Source organism: Bubalus kerabau, chromosome 2 (assembly GCF_029407905.1).
Source record: "Bubalus kerabau isolate K-KA32 ecotype Philippines breed swamp buffalo chromosome 2, PCC_UOA_SB_1v2, whole genome shotgun sequence".
Taxonomy (NCBI): Eukaryota; Metazoa; Chordata; class Mammalia; order Artiodactyla; family Bovidae; genus Bubalus; species Bubalus kerabau.
The window spans coordinates 127,961,576-127,975,213 of NC_073625.1; the positions used below are offsets into that span (position 1 = coordinate 127,961,576).

Genomic DNA, 13,638 nt, shown 5'->3' on the forward strand with positions numbered 1-13,638 from the left:
GCTGAGTACCTGCTCTGTTCCAGGAAATGGACACAGGAAAAAAGATGCAGGTAAAGGAAGGAAGAGGACAGATTTGAGTGCTGTTTGGAGAACTCAGGAAATCAATTGACAGTGAATTGAAGAGATGCTGAAAGGATGGCACAGGTGTTGGTGATGAGGCATGTGGCTCCCTTTGCCTTTATAAAGATGGTTTTGTATTTACCCTGCACCACACAAGGATAACATTTATACATGCAGATTGTAATTTGTCTTGCATCAGGTGTGTGTATATATATATATATAAATCTGGGCTCAAAATATGATGTGTAAGTATTTGGTTTTACCCGGTTATTCTTAATTACAGATAATAAATTGAGGGCCTTATAAGGGTAACTAATCACTTCATTAGAAACACAGCTTGGTTTTGTTAACTGGAATATTCATCACAGCACAGTTCTTTCACTTCTTGCATGAAAAGCTATAAGCTGGCTTTGAGATCTTTCACTCACAGACTCAGTCTTACCCCTCAAGATCTCATCCTCCTGAATCCAGATTCATGTTTATACTTGGTCACATGTGAAGAATGTCCTTTACTTCTGAGATTCCATTCAGCAATCCATATTTCAGGGAGGGTTCTCAAACTCTTATCTGTGAGGTTCGGCACAGCACTGACTGGGGCCAGTGATAATGAGCAAAGGCCTACTAGGCTTGCAGGCGTGCACAGCTCCCAGTCCTGGGCCAGGAGAGCTATCAGCCAGGGGTCAGCTGATCCTGTGAAGGAGTCAGTAGTTAATACTTTTAGTGCCCTCTCTAGGGGGCATTTATATTCAGCAAATTCTTCTGAGAAGCAAAGCTGCTGCTGCTGCTGTTTACTCAATTGCTAAGTCATGTCCTACTCTTTGGGACCCCATGGACTATAGCCTTCCAGGCTCAAGAAGCAAAGAATGAGCCACTATAGTGAAGTTTGAGGTGGACAGTGAGAGGGAGAACCTAGAAATCTATTCCTAAGACTCATTTTCCCAGGATTTGCTTGAGTTGGCACATCTTGTCCAAGATTTGTTGAACTGAAATTTATACATGAAATGTAAGTTTTGTTATTGGTGGTTTAACAATTCCAGAGTGACATTTTAAGAGCAAAGACTTAAACTTATAGACCATAGTCAAAAATATTGCTCCCCAGCTGTGAGACTGAGCAGGGGATTCCTCAGTACCTCAGTTTACTTATCTGAAAATGAGGATACCAATCTGTACTTCACAGGGGAGTGGTGAGGCTTAAATGGAATGCTCAGCACCCAGGGCTTAAGCAGTAAAGAATCTGCCTGCAGTGCAGGAGACACAGGAGACATGGGTCTCATCCCTGGGTCAGGAAGATCCCCTGGAGGAGGGCATGGCAACCCACTCCAGTATTCTTCCTGGGAAAATTCCATGGACAGAGGAGCCTGGTGGACCATGATCCATGGGGACACAACTGAGTCGATTGAGCACACGCACGTGCGCACGCGCGTGCGCACACACACACGACATAAGTAGTGGTGGTTTAGGGGAAAGCTTCTGCTAAAAACAGTGATGAACATGTTGGGTATATCTCTGAAACATTAATAAACTCATCAAATAATATAATTTGGAGAATGGGCAAGTGTTCCATGAAGCCCATGGAGAAATTCTGGTAAAGCTAGAGCTAAAATTGTTTCTCTGTATTGTCACAAAATGAGTTAATGAGGTAGTTTGGTAGGTGGGAAAGGTGGTATTATCTGTAGGGAATTGTACACAAACTTTGATAAAACTGGTCACAGTTTTTCTATGTCGTTTTTTGGTTTGTGGTTTTTGTTTGTTTGCTTGCTTGCTTTTGCTTTAATTTACTAAAGATGTCTTTGATAAAGAAAAATAAGTATTTTCTCTGAATAAGTATTAAGATTTTTGGTCTTCCTTCAGTTCAAATATTTCTATTTACCACTACCTCAGTAAAAGAAGCCCCCTTTACAAAAACTGAATATGAATCAAAAGAGAGATTTTAGATATTGACTTCCTTTTTAAAGAACTAAAATAGTGAGCCTCCGAGGAATGTGGTTATCTCCTTCACCAGAACAGTATATGGTGGTTTCAGTCACAGTCAAACATACTGATTCCTTTTAACAGAAGATGATTTTGATCTTCCTGAAAGGTTTGTAGAACCCTGCAGTTGGAGTGAAACTCAGTGGTGGTTTAATGCAGGTGGTACTGGTTGTACCTGACCCACTAGGGGGACTCCTCCACTCCTTGCCCAGGAGTAGCAGCCTGACCTGTCTTCTCACCAACATACCATCATCTAATCATTGCACTGACTCTTTTCATTTCTCCTTCTACCTCTTTCAAGAACAATGAAGAATCCTTGATGTTTTTCTCAATGGGGAAGTCTAGAATTGTGTTGGCAACCTCTTGAAAAGTCAAGGCCTCTTTGAGAGGTAAATGAATAAGTTACAAGGTCTCAAACTATTGCTAATCATAGTCCCTGATTTCTTTTCTGTGCCGTTCAAGTAGTGGACTTTCAGGAGGTCCTTTCTGTGAATTCTCATGAAGCATGAGTGTATTTGGGCCACTTGGGGGTTTATGGTTTTGTGGACATAAGTTTATAGACCAAGGGAATTTACTGGTTTGTAACTGCAGTTCTTCTGGCTCAAAACCCTTTGCAACAGAGCACCACAATAATACCTGACTTAATCCTTTTATGATTTGGCCCATAATACTGCTAATATTCACAGGGACTTGACTCTGATCACATGTTTTTTTTCTCCATAACAAAAAAAACCCCAAAGCCTTTTTCACTTTTTAACAGTTTTTATTTTGAAAGCCTTTGGTCTTCTAATAACTTATGTTTACTTTAAGATTCCATAGAGGCAGAGGCAATTATTCTTAATAATTTAGTAACAAAGTGACTTTAACAGTTCTACTGACTTTTTAAAATCTTGCCCTGTGCCCTGTGTGTGTGTGTGTTTGGGGTGGGGGTTACTTTAAAAGACAGCTGAGTGCTGTGTAGGAGATTGGACATGGCTATCACCGGTGATTCATTTGCTTCCCTGATTCATTCCTAGCCTAGGTCCTAGTTCAAGTTAGCACAGGATGTCCCTTGTACAAAATGTCCAGAGGTTTTAAGGAGAACTTTAAGAACTAATGAGGAATGGGAAGGAGATAAAGTGCCTCAAACACGAATGAGGGCAGGGGATGCTGAGGAGTCTGACATAGCACTAGAAGGAGGCGTGGCCGAGAGCGCTGGTGGTTTCAGTCTTGGCGCCGCCGCTGTCCTTGGAGTCGGTTAGCACACCTGCCTCTAGATAATGCACATTCCATGGTGCTTTGGATTCCTTCCAAGATGAGGACCATGTGTCATCTGATGGAGCTCAAAATTGCTAGGAAACAGATGGGACCTCGTTGGGTAGTATCTGTCACTGAACCCCCTAAGCACTCTTATAGGATCCTTTTTGCTTCCTCTGTTGCTTCTCTTGCCTACAGTTTTCCCGAGGTCTTCTGATCCTTAGCTCACCTAATTTTCAAATGGAATCTGAGATCCTGTGAGGTGAGTTTCCACAATATATGTTAACTTTCTTCTCTACTGTGGCCCCTCCGCATGGTTAAGGCATGCGCTAGAGTTCCCAGTGTGGTTGATCAGACTTGTGGTTAATTGACCAACTAAAAACTACAGCATTATCCACTTCACATGCAAGCAGGCGTTACACACACACACACACAGGTGTGGGGTGGTTCTTCAAAATCACAGAGATGCCTTGACAACTAAATATGATTTTACTTCTCCAGCTGATTGCCCAGCTATTTTAAGCAATACATTTTACCATACAAAATAATTCCTGACAGGTCCTTGAAATTTGTAATAATGGACATCTAGTTTTATCTCAGATTCACTCAGAGCTTTCTATTTCCTCTAGGCATCTACAGCACAAAGATAATAACATATTCGTAAAAAGTATCCTGCTTCACTTATATGTTGAAGAGCCTTAGAAGAGCTGCATTTAAGTTTCTTTGTTTAGTTAAGATTTGATTGTCTACTTGTGTTTTTACTGTTGTCACCAGTCACCTAGAATATAGAATCCATCAAAGTGGACAGTTCCCCAGCCAAACAGGAGAGTTGTAGGGCTATATTATTCTTTTCCTGGATGTTGTAGAGGCTGAGCTTCTTGCCTGAGTAGAGAAGAAAAAATAGAAGCACGTAACACACTTGACTTACTTGAATATAAAAGTGGGAAATTCTGAGTTCCTGAATCCTAAAGCCTTGGGGAAAGAGCCTGTTTGTATTGATGGTTTACCTGCAGGTCTTATTCTGCTTTCAGTTAAAATTTAAAAAAAATCAAACTCATGTTCCTTACCGCCTTTGTTTACTCTTGTTTTTAAGGAAGACTGGGCGTGTTGAAGACTCAGACCTGGCACACATATAAACTACAGGTGTGGCAAATTATTTTGGGTGGAAGGGTAAGAGCCCAAAGTTAGAGCATTTCCTGGGGCAAGAGAATTTAAAGATAAGGAGATGGAGAACAGGGCAGGAACAGGGTCATGAGTGGGAATTTGGACATGGTGACAGTCGTTCAAAGAAGACAGAAGCAACCAGTCCTGTTTGTGTTTCAGAAAGTCACTGGTGGCCGAGTGTGGGGTGGGCGGGAGAGGAGGGAAACGTGAGATGGCCAGCAGGCAGCTAGTAGCTGGCTGTAAGTGTTCTGTGGGGTGGCGAGGATGAGAAGATATGTCAATTATGTATATGTAGAAAAGCTTGATTTATAGTATAATGGAACTATGATATTATTCCCTTTTTGAAAAAAGGATTAAAAAACTTTGTTCTTCAATCACTTTCCTAAGTTATTGTATAAATTTGGCTTGTTTGCGAGCAGGGCACATTTTTGTGGATTTCAAGGGAGAAAGATCCACATATGTTGTTCAAGATGAAGCCAAATGCTGGGTTTCTTCTCTAAAGAAAAGAGGGGAACGAGGTCTTCCCTCTCCCCTTTACTCCCTGACAATGAAGGAAAGAACCTGTGGGGCTGGAAGGCCCACAGCATCGTAAGTAGACTACAGCCAGCAACAGCAGTGCTTTCACAGCCCCCGGAGCTCCCTGTCCTCCTTCTCTGCTGTATGCTTGGCCCCTGGCTGGACAGGAGACCAGTAAACAAGAAGCCTGTCCTTGAGGAAATCTCCAGTCCAGAGAGGGGACAGTGCCAGTAGAGAAGTAATTACAGCATAGAGGGAACTGTTATAGAAACTTAAAAGTGCATGGAAACCACTCTTTTCTGGAGATGCCCTGGAATTGTCTGCAGATGTGAGCTGGGTTTTGAAGGGCACACAGAAATCTCTCCCAAGGGAAAAGGAGTCAGGCATTCCGGGTACCCTGACGAGATGACACAGTGTCTAGATGATGCCATGGGAGTTAGCGGATCCCAAAGATCCTGGTCACTCCTAATCTGGAAAAACAGTCTCTCAGGGTGTTTTCCCAGGTGACCTGACTGAGCTCCAGGTGAGCAGGTTCTACTACAGTGAGCTCCATTTCCCCTTATCAATTCTCAGTTCTTCTTCTTTCCATCCTGGTCTAAGGTTAGAGATGAGATGCACTAACTTTTTAGAGATGCTTTCTCCCAGAACCCTGCTTAATGAGCATTCCACTTACACAGCTGATTGCCTGATGTGCAGTCCTGACATGACATATTATGAAGTGTCATTATTTTAGACCCATTCAGTTAGGATTTGGGATCATCTGGACTGGGTGGAATTTGATTATTTATACACTGTGAACAAAGGAGTTTGCCAGATAAATTAATCCTCTGTTAAATAAGATTCCAAGAAGGATGCCTAATGTAATCATGTAGAAAGTAAGGTGTTTGGGTTTTCTTTATTTTTTAATCAGGTTCCAGGATACTTAAAAAAAAAAATGAATCTTGTCAATTCATGAAAGCAGCCCTAGTAGGAGTTTTAATTGTTAATTTTTTAAACCAATAAGACACGAACGTATTCTCATTTTTACAAAAAGCGAACAAACCAGAACTAAAATAAAAAGTACAAGTCTCATTTTGCCAACTAAATGTTTGTGGCTACCTTTTTCTTTACATATACACACATCTAATGACATGTAGTTTTGTTTTGCACTCTTATAAAATAGGATCAGCCTAATCTGTAACTAGCTCTCATCTTACAGTATTCTAAGATGAGTATCCTATGACCACAAACATATGTCTACTTCATTCTTTTGGACAGCTGTATAATGTTCCATATTATAGCTGTACTACGATTTACTTACTCATCTCCCTAATGGTGGATATTCAGATGATTTTCATTCTTCGTCAGAACAGAGCACTAGTATCTGTCTTTATTCAGATCTTTGTGTCTGTGCACAAGTTTCTTCCAATAGGATTTCTGTTGAATTCTTGGTTAGCAGTTGGAGTCAATGTTTATTTATACTTGGAGATAACAAAAGTATTTTTCTTAGAAATACTCAATTTTTCCTGCAAATTATGCTGCCTTTTCTATAAATAGTTAGGCTTGTGACATCCTTTGTGAAGCATTCCATGGAGCCACTGTATGGGATGGTGTCAGCAATTTTATTATAAACTCTTGCCAAAGGCAGTGTCAGAAATGAGCCTTCATAGCACAGAAGTAGAAATTAGTTCTTGATTCTTTTTTCTCCTTCCTATCCTAACACAAGATTATAGAGATTCTACAGAGTGGCTTATATAGTATAGTCATTTAAGCAGCTCTGGTAAAGCATGAATGCATTCTTATTTTTAAAAAATAAGATGGAATTAGGATATGGGATCTGGAAGAGAGGGATGGCCCTCCCTTAATTTAATAAAAACAATCTGAGAAAACAGGAGCTCCTCAGATCTTTTATTGTTTGTTTCTTATTTCCTCTGCCTATGTACTTCTCTGTCTCTCTCCTTTTTCTCTCTGCGTGAATTGTAACATTGCTTTCTGTGGCTGTTGCCCAGATTAAAGCGGTGGAGAAATCTGTGACTTCATAGAGCAACTATTTGGTACCTCTGATACAAAGGAGAGGAAAAGTAACAGGGGCACGCTTCAGCTGCCGCATCTCCACTCTTGCAGCCCCTGAAGGGGATTTTTATGGGATCTCAATGCCAAATTCTTCCAGTGAAATGACCTTGCCAATATTGAAATGTGATTTGTGTTTTCCTTCCAAGATCTAAAATGTAGTTCAAAGATAGAAAAATTCTTATCTTCTTGTTTCTTTTCTCTTTTCTATCTAATTTTAAAGCTTAGGTAAAAACAAGAAATGATCTAAATCAGAGTTATTAGACCAGTAAGATGTCTTGGAAAAAGAGAAAGATCTTCTGAATAAAAAGGCAGGAGAAGGATTTCCCTGGTGGTCCAGTGTTTCCAATGCAGGGGGTGTGGGTTCAGTGTCTAGTCAGAGAACTAAGATCCCACATCAAGGCCTAAAAAAAAAAGGCAGAGGGTCCAAATATCCAACAATAGGGTTGGGCTAGGTGGCGCTAGTGGTAAAGAACCCACCTGCCAATACAGAAGACATAAGAGATGAGGGTTTGATCCCTGGGTTGGGAACATTCCTTGGAGGAGGGCATGGCAACCCACTCCACTATTCTTGCCTGGAGAATCCCACGGACAGAGGAGCCTGGCAGGCTACAGTCCATAGGGTCGAAAAGAGTCAGACATGACTAAAGCAACTTATCACACACACAAGTGCACTTTGGTGGATCCAACTTGTGTAAAATAGAATGAGCATGCTCTCTCTCTGCCAGTGTATCAATAGAAAGATATTACTGTTGGGTGAAAAAAAAACAAGATGCAGTGAGTGTGTAGAATATGCAAATATTTCTCCAAGAAAAGGGGAAAACAGAAATGTATATTTGGATTTACTAGTATTTGCATAAGGAAACTGAAGGTTACACAAGCAATGAGTAAGACTGTTCATGGAATGCCTCTTTAAAGTGTCCTAATTTTTGAATTAGGACTGTATTACCTACTCAGAAATAAAAAATAATTTTTTAAAAGGAAATTCTGAGGTGTTAGCAAAGATCTTATTTAAACCCACTGTATATGTGACTTTACTTCTCATAGGTACCTTTTAGGGTAGGGTCAGTTGCAGGACCATGTATTTTGAGGAGAAAGGGAATACTCTATAATTATAACATATATGGCAATTTAAATTCTAACTATTTTGATAGGAAATTGAAATGGTAGATTTGCATCTAAACTGTTTCTTTAGCTTATTCAGACTTCTTAGGTTTGTTCTTAATTTTTTTCTTCAAAGTAATTGAAAACTTTAAAACAAGATGCTCTTTTTTTTGTTTTTTAATTTTTAATGAACTATAGCTGATTTACAATATTACATTAGTTTCAAGTGTACAGCATAGTGATTCAGTTTTTTTGTGTGTGAGTTTTTTTTCAGATTATATTCCATTATAGCTTATTACAAGATGTCAGGTATGATTCCCTATGCTATACAGTAGAACATTATATTATGATAAAGGGATTAAAACAAGAAGAGGATATCATATTTATTAACATACATTCTCCCAATATAGGATCACCTAAATATATAAAGCAAATACTAACAAACATAAAGGGCAAAATTGATGATTAGCTTAAAACAAGATGTTCTTGATTCACAATCAAAACCCCTTGCCGAGGCCTCGGTTAACACGTGAGAAAGTGTGGTATTAAGCCTGTTTGTTGCGTCTGTGCTTTTATTTTCTACAGGAGCAGGAAAATTCAGATTCGAAACATCCCTCCTCACCTGCAGTGGGAGGTAGGCCAATGTCATTTCTGTATTTATTATCTTCCTGCTCTCTGTCTTCACTTGCTGATGGAGTAACAGGGCATTTTGTCCCTTTGTTATTGTTCCCTTTCACGTTTAGGAATTAGAGGTCCTCAGACTTCGCCTTCTTCAGCACCCTGATGGGAATGATCTGCCCTGAGTTTGGGGTCAGAGTCGTCCCTTTTGTTGTGCTGGATATACACTTTGATCCCTTATGTTCTGCCTTCTTGGGAACCAAGCACCAGCAGACAAACTAAACAAAATAAATGCCTTGCTTGTGATTTTTATTCCATGATTTTAGAAAAGATTTTTACCTTTCTAAATTATGGTCTGGGAGGAAATAAAATAAATTGAAAATCAATAAGAATCTAAGGTTCTCTGTTAGTTTGGGCAAGTGTTTTGTTTATTTTGAATTAATTGTTGTGAATAACAGTTAAGACATGTTTTCAGAGTTGTAAAACTTCTTACAAGATTGTTACATTGAAATAAGATAGAATATGAGAAGCAGCCTTATTGCCTCATTTAAAGGCACACTGCCCCATGTTCCCCAACTCAAACGGAATCAAAATAGACTTAAAGGAAATAGAATGTTTTGGCTAACATTTTTGTTACTTTAAGGGGAAAAAAACACTTTTTATTGTGGAAAATTTTGAGCATATGCATATCTCATTGCTTCATAAAATAAGGAGATCCCTAAAGGAAATCTGATGGAAGAATGGTTAAATCTTTCAGAAAGGAGAAGTGCTTTTTGTACATTAGTCTGCTTCTCATTTCAAAAGCAAATGGGCTCCAACCATCATGAACATGATTGTTAACAATTACTAAGAACACTGCTGTGCTTCCTCAGTGAACAGACTACTCGGGAGCCAATAAGTAAATGAAAGCTCTGTGTATCTGTTTATTTCTAGCTGTTTTTATGAAGACCTGAAATTCTGACAGTGAAGCTTCTTTTTCAGGTGTTGGATGGACTTTTGGCTCAGTGTGGGACAGTGGAGAACGTGGAGCAAGGTAATAAGTGCTGAAATTAGCCTGTTGAATTTTGAGAGGAATATTGCCTGTTACTTCTGAAGGTTGGGTCAAATCCAAGGACATATAACAAGTTTAAATTCCATTGAAGCAAGCTTCCTAGAGTATATGTTTGTATATCTGCATGTATGTAAGAAATGTCTATATCTGTCTATCCATATCTATTTTTCCAAAGAATGGTTTTCAGACTATTTTTCTTGTACTCTGTAATGTACTCAAGCACTGGACAAATTGCTGTCAGGATGAGGGAAGCTTAATTCATTTGGAAGTAACTGTATTTATACTATGACAACTTTCCTCTTCCTGATAAAGAACAACATATCCCTGATGTCTTGGACTGTTTCTCAAGGTGTAGGACTCCTATACCATTATCACCTGGAGCGCTTGGGAAAATGCAGTTTCCTGGGGCTCACCATAGACAGATTTACAAAGTAAGACTCTCTGGGGGAAGAAGTCATGCAACTGTATTTTAAACAGTCACTTCCAAGTGATTTTTCTGTGTACTCATTTGCGAGCCTCTGTCTTGGGAACAGTGTAGTAAATCCCCAGAAAATGTATATTCTTTTTCCTGCCACTTTATTTTTACCTTCTAAAACATTTACCTTTACAGACTGTGAAACCATACATAACTTAATATTCACTTAGGAAAAAATCACAGAAAATGCATTTTCTCATATGCAGTCTGTCTGCTAGTATAGTTAATATAATAGTTTCTAAAGCAGTAACTATTCAGATGCTCTATACTCCATGAATATTAAAAATATTATTATTCAGTTTCATGCTGCTGACTGCCCATCCCCAAGTTGGGAGGTAGGCCCACCAAGGTAAAGGGAAAAAGCCTGGAAAGAAGACATGATTTATAAGGATTCTGTTTTCTCAGTTCTTGTTATTTCCCTCAAATGCAAGACATTTTAGTAAGAATTGGCTGTCATAGGCAAGATGACTTTCCAGACATGAACCTGTACAAGTTACTAGCTAAGACCATGTTATAAACTCAGGACAGTGCCATGCAAGGAAGCAATGCTCCAGGAGCACCTGTGCCCTTGAGAGCACCCAATTTCTAGCTGCCTCATGACTGTAGGGTATAAGTGTTGGGCTGTTGTTTTGTTCTGTTTCATAGGTAATTCCTGATTCAGCAGGAAAGCATTCTGCAGGAGAATTTTAAGAATCTTTATAGAGCGTTCATGTCCAATGAAATAAAGTATTTGAATGGAGTTAGTTCAGTTCCTCCTAGAATCACAGGTCTGATTTCCTGAAGACAGATGTCTTTGAAGAACAAAGAATATAAATAAGAATGAATCTGAGACTTTTAGTGGGTAGCTTTATTCAGGAGGTTCAAACCCAGCCCCTTCTTCCTTTTTGGGTCTACAGCCTCATCTGTTGCACTCCAAAGTGTAACTATGAGACCTAGTAGCATTCAGGGTATCAGCACTGAGAGAGGGTGGTTGTGGGTGCACATGCCCTATTTTGCACTGAGAGGTGCAGTCCTGTGAAGACCTCTGTGTTAGAGAGCAACACGAACACTCCGAGGCCGAGGCCAGGACTGGCTTCAGTGTTAGTGGCCTGTATGTCTCAATGGCAGTTCCTTCCTGAGGAGTATGCACCCCTCCCCATAAGGGCCACAGCTGCTTTGAAGTTATTGGATAACAGTGACCGTTAACGTTTTTGGAAATCATATGGAAATTATTAGAAAAATCCACGTCCCCACAGATTTGAATATTTACAGGGAAGTGGGGAGGGTGAGTATAGAATTCCTGAAGCTCTAACATGGGTTCAAAATTAAAAATCCTTGCACTAGAGGCTTTTATTATTACTTTGGAAAGCAGCTCTAGTGTGGTTTTCTTGAATTATGTTCTGCTTAATGCCGTTACTTCCAAGTCTCCTAATAGCTTAAATGTTTTAATGGAGAAGATTTTGAGTTAGTCATGTCTGTTGGTTTTGGGGAAACCAATATACTTTTGGTCTAAGTTTACTGACTTGGATGGAGAAAGTTTTGTCCTGTCTTATGAATTCATTTTTAACACCTGACTTTGGAAGAAGATGTATCAATTATTAATCAAGATAAGCCAACTCACAACAGTGATACCTTGTTAGCCACTCTTAGAGTTTATATGGTCTCCTCTTTGGCCAAGTGGGTTGGAATTGCCAGTTTTCTTGATTCATTGTACACTGTTACTAGATTTAACTCACACAGCCGAATTCAGTCAAAGTGGAACAAATGTTGTAATAGTTCAACCTTATCCATGAACGAACAATTAAAATTAAAATGCTTTCTTATTATTTTATATATATATATCCAATTATCCAAAAATTATAGCAGATAAAACTGATAGTGGTACAGTAAATTAATACAAACTTCTTGGAGAGTAATTTGAAAATAGTCATTAAAAAGCGTTATGTTCTTTTGACCCAATTATTTTTCTTCTAAATGACACTAAAAATAATTCAGAAGAACACAAATCAAGTGGCATTTGCAACAGTAGTGATTTTTTATCAACAGTCTTCAGAGTAGCAAATACTGAGAACAACCATTTGTCAACAATTAAGGAATGGTTAGGCAAAAATCATGGCCCATTTGCTTGTTGCAATTTTATGTAGACATTAAAAATGAAAAATCCAAAGAAACTGTACATATACATATACACATGCAGAAGTGTTGATAAAATATGGAAAATACAGCTTTGAATTATATATACAATTGATTACAAATGTGTATATACAACTGATTGTAAATTACTATGAGTGCACATGAATAAAGATAGAATTCAAATAACTCTTAAGAGTTTGAACAATGAGATTTTTGTGCATTTTTCTCTAAGTCTATTTACATTGAGCCAGAGGGCTACAACTTTTTTTTTTTCTGTGACAATGTAGTTTTTGCTTCTTTCCTAGTCAACACAGACACAGAAACTGCCGTTGTCAACGTCACATATGCAACAAGAGAAGAAGCTAAAACGTAAGTGGATTTAGCTTATTTCCCTTTAAATCTGGGCTGGGGAATGCCGAGGGAGCTTGTCTTTGAATTCCATTGAATCCTGTGTTTATAAACCTCTTCTGAAAAGATGCAGATCGTTGACGCATCAGTAGTAGTAATGTAGTCGCTGAGCCACATCCAACTCCGTGCGACCCCATGGGCTGTAGCCCGCTAGGCTCCTCTGTCCATGGGATTCTCCAGGCAAGGATACTGGAGTGGATTGCCATTCCCTTCTCCAGGGGATCTTCCCGACACAGGGATTGAACCCAGGTCTCTCACATTGCAGGTGGATTCTTTGCCATCTGAGCCACCAGGGAATGCAGATCTTTGACACATCCATACAGCCCCAGGGAATTTATACCAGGGTATCTGTTTGTTGACTGTACAGAGATTTTTTATCTTGAAAAATGTTGAGCCTTGGCATCAAAACCAAGGTGGGAGCTGTATCTTGAAACAATCAGGAGTAGAGGACACCATGTCTCTGACACTGTGTCCCCTAGAGTCTGCTTTGACAACTGGAAGCCACTTTCACCTGGAGCTTTCTCCATGCACTATGAGGAAGAAGCCCAAGCCTGTTTCTGTCCGCACTCATTGGATGAATGCTGAAACTTCCTTTTCCCTCTATGCATATTAGAAGGGGGGAGGGGTTCACCTCTGTGACATCAGCCCAAGGGAGCACTGTCATCTTGGAGTGGTTCATCAAAGAGTGCCTGGCTCAGGCTCTTCTTCCTATTCACATTCACCTCCTGACCCCACTCATGGCGACATTGCTTCAGTGATGGTTAATGGTGAGCTTGGCTATTAACACACATGGGATTGAATATTTTAAAAACAACAACAAAAACAAGTTCCTTTTTGTAGAAGGCCCATGAAGTGCCTGTCAGGTCATCATAAC

At 39.5% G+C, this 13,638-nt stretch overlaps 1 protein-coding gene across 8 annotated transcripts in view; it reads left to right on the plus strand.

The window, feature by feature from the left end:
* IGF2BP2 (insulin like growth factor 2 mRNA binding protein 2) overlaps window positions 1–13,638 on the plus strand; it is a 173,313-nt gene that overhangs the window by 122,138 nt on the left and 37,537 nt on the right. For all 8 annotated transcript variants that reach the window (XM_055568819.1, XM_055568817.1, XM_055568818.1 and 5 more), the window contains exons 3-5: window positions 8,686–8,734; window positions 9,700–9,751; window positions 12,662–12,725. In XM_055568819.1, the coding sequence (XP_055424794.1) occupies window positions 8,686–8,734; window positions 9,700–9,751; window positions 12,662–12,725 (165 nt within the window). The remainder of the gene's footprint in view (window positions 1–8,685; window positions 8,735–9,699; window positions 9,752–12,661; window positions 12,726–13,638) is intronic.